This window comes from Chroicocephalus ridibundus, chromosome 1, assembly GCF_963924245.1.
Source record: "Chroicocephalus ridibundus chromosome 1, bChrRid1.1, whole genome shotgun sequence".
NCBI classification, from domain to species: Eukaryota; Metazoa; Chordata; class Aves; order Charadriiformes; family Laridae; genus Chroicocephalus; species Chroicocephalus ridibundus.
The window spans coordinates 212,560,555-212,572,607 of NC_086284.1; the positions used below are offsets into that span (position 1 = coordinate 212,560,555).

Below are 12,053 nucleotides of genomic sequence, written 5' to 3' on the forward strand. Positions count from 1 at the left end.
TGCCGGCATCATTATTTTACATCTTTATTGACATTCTGGGAGATGGATAAATGTCCCATTAGCCCAGTAAAGATGGAGAAATGAGGCAGCAGGGAGACTTAAGATTGGAAATATTCTTAGAAGAATATCTGTAGGACTGTGGCTCGTGCAGTGAGAGGAGTACCTGCCAGGTGCTGGCACCTCTGCAGATGCTCAGAGCCCCTGCCTCCAAGAGCTGAACCTAGGGGGGCGAAAGGGTTTGAGAGGACCAAGAGTTTAAATGAGCTGAACCGGCTCAGAAAAGTAGATGTTCGGCAAAGGAAAAAGTGATCCCTGACTTCTGAGTCTCTTTGGCCCTGTCGTCTTTCCAATGCCAATGAAACCTTGCTCAGAAACCATCACAGCTGGGAGATGTAGTAACCGATAGCTGGTCAGCCAAAGGGCATCCCCAGGGAGGCCTGAAGCTCATGGAGCACAGTAACCTGAAGAGGGGCTCACAGGCAGCTGCTGAAACAGGCACACGTGTGCAGCTAGAAATATCCGTTACAGCAGCACACTACTGGCATCAGCCAAACACAGCTTTTATTTGGGGGGTGACGAGGGCCCCAGTTGAGCTGTAAGAGGAGGGGTGTCTGTCACCTATGCCAGAAGGTAAACCTGACAGAGACAGTGATGACTTTGAGTTTACCAACAGTTCATGGGCATAGGGGTTGGGTGGGATTTATTAGGAATTGAACAAACCAAGATAAAAAAATAAGTAAAATGAAAAAAACGTAGGATCATCATGGGGAAAGAAAGGTATCACTGGTTTTCCTGGGTCCTGTTTTCAGATTTCTGATCATGTCCTGCAAGGCAGCCTGCCTCCATCAAATAAGGGCCGTGCAGGATCTACCTCGGACTCTGTCATTCGGGTGATCCTCCTGCCTACAGGGTTTTTTTCATGCAAATGTATCATCTGAGAGCTGGGCAGATGAAAACTTGTCCCCCAGCCCGCACCTTCAGAGGGGCGAAAACTGCACGGAGGTTCTGGAGAAGAGATGGTCTCTGGTTGCTCTTTTCATTTGGGGTTCTGATTTGCTTCAAAGCTAACCCAACCTTTAAAGAAGATTAAAGAATCTAGGCATGACATAGTATTTTACCGGACTGCTTTTGGGCAACCCCAGATTATTATTACTCTTTTTGTACTTTGTCAACCCCTTTCTTCCCCCCGCCCCTGTCTTCTATTTCTGCTTTATCCTAAGCACTTCTATTCATTTTCCTCTTCCCCAGGCCAAAATGACCACAGTCCAGGATTTGCACAGTTGTAATGACATTACACTTCAGAGAAATGACTATTTCTCACTTAATGCCTTGTCTGCCCTGCGAGAGCTGGGTCTCCTCTCCCAATGCACACAGAGACGTGTCTATAGAGCACCAAATGTGTTTATGAGCATTTGCAGAGTATTTGGGAGTCACCTTGCATCAGAGGTTGTGTTTTCACAGACATGAAGTAGCTATAATCAGGTTTCTAACCGAGAGCATAATAGCTGTGCTTTAGTGGAGTTGTAGCTTTGGGAAGGAGTGTTTAATTTGACAGAGATATTAGCAGGAATGGCAGTGGAGTCCTTTAGTTTGGAAAAACAGCTTCTGTTATCCTGTTCTGTTGATTTGTTCTTGCAAACCAAATACATTCAGTGTTTGTTGCTTTCTACACTATAGTGAACATCGTGCCCCGTTTGAATGGTTACTGAAGTGGATGAATAAATCATCTATCTGACTGTTGAAAATGCATACATAGACCTAATGCTCTAGTAAAAGGCTTTGTATGTGTTTTGACTGTTAACATCCAGAACAGCAAATACACCTCGCGGCAAAAGTAAAATACATCTCCAGTTTCTGTTTAGGGAAGGAAGCCCCATCATTTTTCCAGCACACGCTTTGTGAGAAGACTAAGCACGGTGCTCAGCCTTGTGGTTGCACCCGCTGGGAGCCAGGACAGCCAGAGACCATGCTCTCTGCTGGGGCAGAGACTCTGGGTAGCAGTTATTATTTTGAGTCTGTAGCCTCATCTCTACATCTCCCACTTTTCATGTCTAGATCCTCAAAGCATTTATAGATCCTCCTGCTGAGCTGGGATGGAGGTGAAGAGAAACAAGTTCGTCAGAGCTTCGTCCAGGTCACCAAGCCAGAGCTTGGTCCTGGGCACCTTGCAGCTTCTGAAGAAGATGACCTCTTCTTCAAACGCAGCAATTCCCGTTTCTGCAGGGGTGGTCTATTCATGTGCTTGAGAGGCATATTTCCTTCCAAAACTACCACATTGACTTAACAAGAATCATGATAATAATGGTTGAGATCACTGATGTGTCGTAGGGATAAATGCTTTCCAGCTGTTGGAGGAGGATGGGCAGACCCTGGTGGCCGTGCTAAGCAGGGTAGGATGCTAAACTGGCTTTGCTGTAAGTCAGTCTCTCTCTCAGCCTTGTACAGAGATCTACGATCTTCAAATATGACTTTTTTATGTCTGCTTTCCAAATCTGGAAGGCAGCTAAATCAATCTTATTATTACCTTGAGGCTTTAACATTGCTTTGCTTTTGTGGAAAAAGCATAACTGTTCTGGAGAAAGCAGGTCATTAGAGCCTTAAAGATGAACTCCAGAAAAGTAATTGGCGTTCCCAGCCCTCACTAGAACTGGTGCCATGTAAGGGTAAGTTGGCAAATGATTTTGACAACACTTACTCATGCAAACGCTGCATCGGTGGAACACCTTGCAAAGAGCACAGGTCTGCCCCTCGTTTACTTCCCCAGAGGTGGGTCCCTCTCCCTCTGAAGCCACGGGGCAGATCTCAAAGGACTGCACTGGCAGTCTCGGAGAGGAAAAACCTCCGTTCTCGGTTTGGAAAATACACCCTATAACTGGCAACAAATAAACACAGCTCCAGTTTCTCAGCGGTGCCAAAGCAGCACACCCAGTAAGGCACAGTTCCTCCCCTTGCATCACCGACAAAGCTGCCAGCTGAATTGCGCCTGTATCCTTGGTGCCTTGGAGCGGTACCAAGCAGGAAGCACATAGATAAGCTTTCAGGAACCCAGCAGCTTTTGCAGCACTGCGAGGCTCAAAATAGACCCCAATGCCTTGCCACTGGCCAGTAAAAAGAGCACATTTCACTCTAAAAATCGTTGCTGAGAATCTGGCCTTTCTGAGAACAAAGCTTTACATATGCCAGGGGATGACGTCAGAACGAGATTTGAAATAATCATGCTTTTTAACCCTGTTTATAATATAATCTATAGCTGAAAAGGAGACGGAAGAGGTGGTGCCATCCCAGAGAGGATGCTCCCAGCCATCAGCACAACCTGCAAGCTGTGTTGTGCCATGTCCTCCCGGCACTTCTTGGAGACAGGAGTCCCCGGGCTGCACCCAGATGGGTGGGCACCTCTGTCCCATGTCACCCCAGCCAGCGCGGGTCTCGCTTCCCCTTGCCATGCACAAAAAAATCAGCTCGCTCATCTCCAGTAGGTGCTCAATCTGCCTGCACAGCCCTGGCAGGGGCAGGTAGGACTCACCGCCGTGCCCAGCACCTTTGCCCTTTTTTTAAAGTGTATCATCTAAAAAAGCACTGAAAAAATATTCAGAATTTAGGATTCCGGGTGGTTTGGCAACTTTTTTTCACCATTCACCCTTCAGGGGAAAAAGACAGTAGAAGAAAGGAATTATGGGACATTGTTTTTCCTGGGTGAATGCAATAAAGCTAGACATTTTTTTTCCACAAAACAGAGAATTAATTGCTGAAAGTGACTATTTTTAATTTATAAAAAACCCAACGAACCAACAAACCAAACAAAAAGACAAAAAAAACCCGAAAAACAAAACTAAAAGGGGCTGGTTCTTGTAGGACATAAGCAAATCTCACCCATTTTTAGGTAACCCCCGAACAGTTTGCCTTTGTTATCTAGTAGCAGACTTATAGTGAAAGTCACAGTCTAAACACAGCAGAGCCAGACTGGGAAACTGGATCATGCAAACACCCCAGTTCCCTCCCCAAACCGCCGACCTGCTGCAGGCACCGGTCCTGATTTGCAAGCGCTACTTTTGAGAGGGCTGTGTGGTGTTTTCGACTTTTATTCACAGAAGAGAAACAAAAAGCAGGGGAAATCTGCAAAAGCGGTGACGAGAGAAGCACACGAGCAATAATATTCATACCATTTGGAGGCAAATGTTGCGCTTATGGAAAATATGCAACAAAAATAAAAAAAGCGATCAGGGAAGGCGCTCCAAGTGTTAAATATTCATTAGTATTCCCCGCGCCTCCTGTTCTAAATATAAGATACGTTTCAGCGCAGCGCCAGTATGTGACTGGGATGTTTCCCCCTCCCTTACATGATGCCATAGCCGTTCGGATGGTGGGATGTCACCATGGCAACGCTGTGATGCTACCTTTTGTTCGCCGGATGAAGTGACCAGTTGCGAGGTTGGCCAGCGGCGTGCGCGCAAGACACGGCTGGGCTGTGGCAGCGTCTATTGTCCTGGCCACCAGCAGGTCTGGGGGGTGGCAGGCAGGAGGTGACGGCAGCTCTTTGCATCAGACAGAGATAGAGACTGGGTCCATATCCAAACCCCCTCCGCTTTTCGGGGCTGGTGCAGGCAGTGCCACTGGGGTCTGTGTTGGGATCCCCACCCCGAAGGTTAGGAAGTGTTTCAATTTACAGAAGGTTTATCCAGGCTTGGATGCACCCACAAAGGATGGACAAAGGAAAGCTGATGGTTCAATCATAGAGTTTGGCTGTTCCTAGAACCCTCAGCCAATAGCCTAATAGTGAATTTAAGGCTTTTTGGGGCCATTTTCCCCACTACTGGGTACCTGGGGCAAGATTCAGCTTGAGAGTCAGACACCTAAATTCAGTTATTTACGTCTACTTCGCTAAATGTCAGCAGATCGCTCTCATTCTGGTCCATGGAGGCCTGTCAATGCAGTCAGCAGAGCCTAGAAAGATATTCAGCTCCAAGGCTGAATCCAGGTAGGATCTACCTGGCTCCAGGTAGACGTCTACCTTGGTCTGCTGCCTAGATTCCAGCAGACATTTAGACTATGACAATATAAGGGGGTTTCAAGGTATCTGTCTCACTCCCATGATTTGTTAAGGAGCCAGGAGTAATTATATTTCCAGCTTAAACACTGCTAGGATGAGGTGGGTTGAACCCAGGACAGGATGAACCTCTGCAACATCTGTGTGAACCAGACAAGTTGGTCCCCTCTTCTGCAGATGGAGAACCTGAGATACGCTGGGTGTAGCTGACCAGGCTGTGAGTCAAACGCTGCTCCCCTCCCCAGAAAGGGGATGAGAAAGCAAGTGTTCACATGCTCCTTTTGCCTATGTTGTGCCTTTGATCTGAAAATCGCGGGAGCGGAGGCTGTCGAACAAGTCTGTGGTAATTTGAGCATTGCCATGAGTCACAGCCCAGGGGAGGAACGAAGTGTCAGACCATGGCACACACTATCACAGAGCCTCTCTCCTGGCTACAGCAGCTAAAACTTTAATTTTAAAGTCAGGATAAACTTCTTGGCTCCCACAGTTGTAAATTTATTGCTCTGGATGTGAAGGGGGTTTGCAAACAGGCTGGATGCATGCAGAGGGTGGTGGTCCTGCTCCTGTAGCACCCGAAGGACAGGTTGGTGGCTGCATAAGCTAAAGCAGAGTGTCTGCCCAGATAATAGAAGAGCTCAAGTCCTACCTGGTGCCTGGAGATTGAGAGGAGGATGAAATGTGATGCACAATCCCCTTACATTTGCTGGAAATTGCCAGTCCGAACACTTTCCAGGGGGACCCATGCTGAAATTTGCCCAGGCAAGACCAGTTGGGTTTCCTGGTCCCACTGGTGAAGGTGGATGTGGACAGACCTCGCTGTCACACACCACTTCAGCTGTGGCTCACAGTAACTCCTTGCGGGGCTCATATCTCACCCGGGGACCCAGAGCATCCTCTGGGATGCAGCTGGGGGTTGCAGCCTGTGGCTGGCGGGCTAGCTGACGGCTGGCAGCCACCAGCACCGTCCTTTCCCCCATTCCTGCTCATCCTGCTGAGCTGGGCTCTGCTCTGATTCATGCAGTATCAGCGCAATTCCCCAATCCGTTCAGATCAGAGAGGCTTTGAGTGCTGCTGAACCAGAAAGGACCCGGCTTGCTTTTCTGGTCCCAGACTGAATTACTCTTTTGGCCTTTAGGAAAACTAACTTTTTTTTTTTTTCTTGTAAACAGAGATAACACAGGAAACCTCATGAGGCACTGCGGTTTAGCCTAGTTCAAAGTAGAACCAAGCTTTAAAAGAGAACTGGGCGTTTGTATGCTACCATGGGTGCACTATCCACATTACCATATTGCATTAAAGTTTGACCACGTGGCCTGAGATCTCCAAAATTACCAAACACTCCTCTCTCTTTAGGTTCCTCTTGGCTTTTGGGAGGGCCCAATTCCCCCGATGATTTGGAGGAGAGGATGTTTCACAGATGCGCAGACTTGTAAACCTCACGTCAGAGTCTGACATGACGTTGTACAGCAGAAAAATGACAGTTGCCGTGTTTTACAGGAGCCTGGAATACCTGCTACCATTTATCCAGCCACTTGTTAAAGTCTTGTAAATACCAATAGCAAAATGTATTTATATACATCCAGGAAGAAATAGATGAGCCTGCCAGCATTGTACAATGTCTCTTTGGCTCCAGAAAACTTATCTCTGCCTTCAATATGATATGATCAGATTTGTTCACATTTAATAAGGAGCTGAGTTTAGCTGAGAACAGTTAATTATCTTTGAAATTAATATTAATCACTGTAGGGGGTACCTCCTCTCACTTTTTTACCCCACGAAGAATAACAAGAAAAATGCCCTAAAACTGCAAGATCTACATAGTCGAAAGGATCGGAAGGGAGAGATAGAGAGGAAAAGGGATGTGTGGGGTCGAACACCCTCCTCTGTCACTGCCTGGGTGCACTTCTGCTGGGGCTTGCCAGGACAGGGGACACATCTATCTCTGGGTTCATCCCAGGCTTTGCACCCTGTATCCTCCTACACCACCATAAGCATATTCCCTTGCAGCCTCTCCATGGTGGTGTAACCCCCAGGACCCTGTGCTGAGGATGAAGGATGGATGTGGGCAGAGATGGTCCCTGCCCCGAGCAGACAACGCATGAAACCATGGCAAGAGGAGAAGTTTGTGGAGGGGTGAGAAGCCACAGAGGACCTGAGGACAGGATTCTCCTTGCCTTTGGACATTTCGGGGGAATCACTTTGGGAAGGAGTCTCTCTCATTGGCCTCGCAGGAGCTTTGGCAGCTGGCTTGGACCAGAGGCAGTTTTAGATGGCAAAAGCTAAATGAGGTGACATCCCATGGTCATCCAGGGAACGTGTGACATTATCAGGAGTTTAACAGGATCTGCCAAATCCCAGCTCGGTGTCTTGGTCAGACGGTGACTCTCCCTGAGCATGTAGCTTTGGGGCCTCAAAGAAGAACTGATGTTCAAGGGCATTAGAAATTTCCAGCTCCAACCAGCCTGACAGTGATTTTTTTTAACACTGAAAATCAGGTTCTAGTGGTGTAACACGGTTTTTAATTTCATTTTCAGACAGCAATTGGGTACTGGTATGTAGAAGGTTATCCCCTGGGTTGGGGACGGGGAGCCTTGTTTGTGTCTGTATTAGGAAGTGGGGTGGTCCCCGGGGACCCAACCTTTGGAGCAGAGATGGGCAGCTGATGCTCATTTGACGGCATTTCAGAGTGGTTTTACTTTGGACTGGTCTGTCCCTATGGACCGAACACTGGTGTGTTTACAGGTCCGAAGGCCATTTTCCAGTCAGGTTTTTCTCCAAAGGAGATTCAGTCCCAACATCACTCCCTGAAGGAAGCCAAGATGCGGGAAACAGGGACAATTAGGGAATTTTCCACAAAGGCGTGCTCTGATCTGAATTAAAATGCTAATGGAAACGCATTCAGCGAGTATCTTTTGCTGACCAACTTTGCAGGACTATATTCCTTTTGTTTCGCTTTCTTTCTTTCTTTCTTTCTTTCTTTCTTTCTTTCTTTCTTTCTTTCTTTCTTTCTTTCTTTCTTTCTTTCTTTCTTTCTTTCTTTCTTTCTTTCTTTCTTTCTTTCTCTCTCTCTCTCTTTCTCTCTCTCTCTCTTTCTCTCTTTCTTTCTCTCTTTCTCTTTCTTTCTCTTTCTTTCTTTCTTTCTTTCTTTCTTTCTTTCTTTCTTTCTTTCATTTCTCTTTCTTTCTCTCTCCCTTCCTTCCTTCCTTCCTTCCTTCCTTCCTTCCTTCCTTCCTTCCTTCCTTCCTTCCTTCCTTCCTTCCTTCCTTCCTTCCTTCCTTCCTTCCTTCCTTCCTTTCCTTTCTTTCTTTCTTTCTTTCTATTCCCGTCTGACAACTGACAGGAACTCCCTTTCAGCGTGGGTTTGGTCACTCACACAGCAAACGTGCCCAGCAGAAAATGCTCCAACTGTCGGCGTTTCCGAAGCGGGGAAAACCGCTCGGGCTGAAGCTTGGGATGAGGATCACACCACTTTAAGTCTATCTCAGGGAATCCGAGGTCTTTCCGCAGCGACGAAGTTTTCCCAGTGCTTTCCTAGCCAGCACAGGGAGCTGACAAGCTCCAGCCCTGCGCGGGGACGGTACCAGATTAAACCAAGCGGCACAATAGGCAGGGCAAAGTCCCACACCTTCCCACCGCCGCCGCCGACCGGGTCCCCGCGGCTGGGCTGGGATCTCTTGTCCTGTGCTTGAATGCATTACGTAAGGCAGGGATCGTTTGTCAGCCGCGATGGTACAAACATAGCTGCAGGCAGATTATGCAGAGAGGGAGAGAGAGAGAGAGAGGAGGGAGAGAGGGAGGAAGGTCTCTCCAGGAACGGTGCTCCACGCGACTGAGGATTGCGCGTCGGCAGGTTGGCGGCTGGACGAGCTGCCGTCAGGGTGTCGCTGGCGGTCCCTGACATGCTCTTGTTCGTGTGGGATGCTTGAGACAGGCACAAGAGACTAAGTTGGGGGACGAGGATTGGCATGAGGATTGGACCAAAATGGAAGGGCTTCTGTCTCCGATGAGAACGAAGGTAGGGGAAGATGTTAATGTCTTTTGAAGCTGCTTTTACCCGAGGAGGGGAAGGGGAGGTGCGGGGATAGCTTTGTGAATAGGGAGCTTGCCGAGCTTTTGTCTCTTTTCTTTTCTCTCTTTTTTTTTTTTTCTTTCTTCTTTTTCAAAACTACGCTCATGCATGTAACTCGGTGAAGGAGCGAGAGCAGTTGCTTCCAAGAGGGGAGTAACCCATCACTCTTCCTCGACAGAGATGACCTTTGTAAATGAGTTTGCCTTTTGGAATAGACAGCCATATTTTTGTTTGAATTTCCAGTCGGAGGCTCTCATTGTGTCTGTGTGTCTGTGCGTGCTCCCCCGGGAGCCACTCGGGGAATGCGTACCTGTGGCGCGGGGAGGGATGGATGGTGCCAGTGGGCTACTCCAGGACGGTATTTTCAGCAGCAAGGGATGCACGGACGAGCAAAGAGGGCGGTTTTGTGCACTGCCAGGGTGGGAGACCCCTTGGTGTGGACCCAGACCAGAAAGCTGTAAAAGAGAAAGTGAGCGTGCAGACCGAGGGAATTGCTGCACTTGTCTGCTGCCTTCTCACGCTCCCAACTCTCTTTAAAGGTTTGCCATTAATCCTTATTATTAAAGAAACTTGAATCCCAGCGGGGAAAAGCCAGAGCCAAATACAATGACGGTGTAGTTTGTAAAATCTCCTTCTGTGTTACTATTTCTGTACGGTTCTGGGGGATAGACTGAGCCCTGGTTGTATTTTATTTAAGCGCTGCCTCCATCCCATGTGGTAACTGCCTTGAGTAAATCTTTCCAATTTCGGTTCATCACCAAATGCAACCCAGCCCCGTTGTATTGTATCTCAGGACTGGGAGAACTGGAATTTAATGACGATTCTTGCTAGCAACAGGGCATCTTCATATGTCTTAAATGCAAGCAGTTTTGAAGGTGTAGTCAGACCAGAGTTGTTTCATATATATGCCAGACTAGAAAAAATTCTGCGAAATCATCTGGTCCAGCCCCTGTGCTGAGGCAGTTCAGCTAGTCTGGTCTCCTCGATTACATCCCTGCATCTACTATCTTAAATTAAAGGCTCTTCAATGATTGAAAGTATTTTCAATATTAAAAGCTAGAAAAGTGATTTTAATAATAACAATTTGCCAGCAAGTGGCTGTACTGCAATTCTCCAGGGAAGTAATTTTTTTCCACTTTAATTCAGTTCTTTTTTGTCTTGCCCAGTAAGTTGCGGATTAAAAAAAGGACCTACCAACTTCATATAGCTCTCCATTACCAAGAATAATGCTAACGGGCAGTTTACAGAATGAAAGATTTATAAGGGATTATAGACCCAGCCATTCATACCTCTCATTACTGAGGAATACATACGTTGGTGTTAGTCTTTGTAAGGCATTTCTCAGTGCTACTTTTTTAAAAAAAAAATAATCAGAGAATAGAAAACAAAAAAAAACCCTGCCCAACAGATCTCGTTTCCAGTATTAGAAAACATAAGTTTCAACGTTTTAGTTGATGTTTCCATTCTGCTCCTTTAACCAGGCTTGAAATGATTGCTGGAGGCAGTCTCTCCCAGAATTGGTGCGCTATCAGGTTAACGCATGGATTACGGCCAGGCGTGTGTACTATCGGCACCTGCAGCATGCGCGCAGCTGGAAAAATGACAGAGTAAGGGAAGTGGACCGGGACTGGGTATTATGTCTGTTCATCTGGCTTGCTTCCTAGCTGCGTCTGGAACATAAATCCTAATAACGCCATTCATAAAGTGTAATCTCAATTACCACTATCAGGTTATTTATTGATCCTATAGAAGAATCTGCTTGGGAATACGGATATGATCCTTTGGATCACAATCTGCGCTAATATCAGAGAAAGGGACAAATTCTGGTCTCCTTTCTATATGGGAAAAGCTTCTCAATCCAAAGCCACGTGATTTTAAAACACTGATTGCAATGATGCAAAACTGACGCGATTCTCTTGAAGATCCAGATCCTGACGTTGGTGTTACGTTGCTGTTAATCTGGAGTAGCTCCATGGCAGCTGATGGTGATATTCAAACAGACTCTGTACAGCAAAGATCAGGATTTGCCCCTTACATCTTCACTTTTCAGTGAAATAACAATAAGAAGATCACTTGAATAGATTTGAAAAATAATCTCATTTCCAAGATGCCGCGTAGCTGGCAGTGGCTCCCTGTTCACTTGCCAGAAAATCGAGTGCAAATTCTATAACTCTCCAAATACAATCTTAATATGTGATGTCTACAAAAAAAAAAAACTTGACAACAGCCAGGCTGCCATTGTGCCGAGACCCCTGCCTGTCACACTCCCTAATAGTGCCTCGTTTTTTCCCCTCTGCTCCCCGTCTGTCTGATCCCATCTGTTGTCACTTGTTCTACACTTAGGCTGCAACTGTTGGAGGCTAGTTGGAAGTTTTTTTGTCCTTTGGTGTGTACAGTGACATGAAGGATGGTGGGCTCCTGGGCATCTCCAGCGGCGCTGCCTGGAGCGTCTGTGAGCTCTGAGACTTTGACCTGCCTGAAAATATTTCCATGTTACAGCAAAATGCAAATAAAGGCTCAGTTTTAGCTTTAGTGTCCCAGGCAGCTACATTCAATCTGCTCAAATCTAGACAGAAAATTAAAAAAACCCACCCGGTTTGCTTTGTTTCCACGGGTAGGTAGGAGTAAGGGCTGACTCTTGTGGGCACCTCTCGCAGGGTGTCACCGAGGGCTGAGGACAACGTGCATCTGCCTCTCCTAGCCAAACAAGCAAAGGTCTCTGTAATTAAAATGAGGTCCAAACCCTGCAGGTGGGCTTGGGAAAATCTCGTGGTGGTGACCAAAAATACAATTGCCGTCAGCTCTTTGGTCTCTTTTGCTCGTGGAGGTTCCTACCCCACAGCAGAGCTGGCAGAGGGACAGGTGGCCACTTCTTGACTTCAGAAGTCCCGTTCACGGTGCAGGAGGGCTGGAGCTGAGACCCTTGACAGAGCGTTCAGG

The 12,053-nt window shown here is 47.1% G+C and overlaps 1 protein-coding gene across 2 annotated transcripts in view; it reads left to right on the forward strand.

Annotated features, from left to right (window-relative positions):
• The window catches only part of FRMD4A (FERM domain containing 4A), a 390,969-nt gene that overhangs the window by 82,682 nt on the left and 296,234 nt on the right, over positions 1 to 12,053 (forward strand). Inside the window, exon 1 of one of the 2 annotated variants that reach the window (XM_063323591.1) lies at positions 8,854 to 9,059. The exons of the other annotated variant lie outside the window; for it this stretch is intronic. Coding sequence (XP_063179661.1) covers positions 9,027 to 9,059 — 33 coding nt within the window. The 5' untranslated portion in view covers positions 8,854 to 9,026. Of the gene's footprint in view, positions 1 to 8,853; positions 9,060 to 12,053 lie in introns of those variants that run through there. 2 annotated transcript variants of the gene reach the window in all.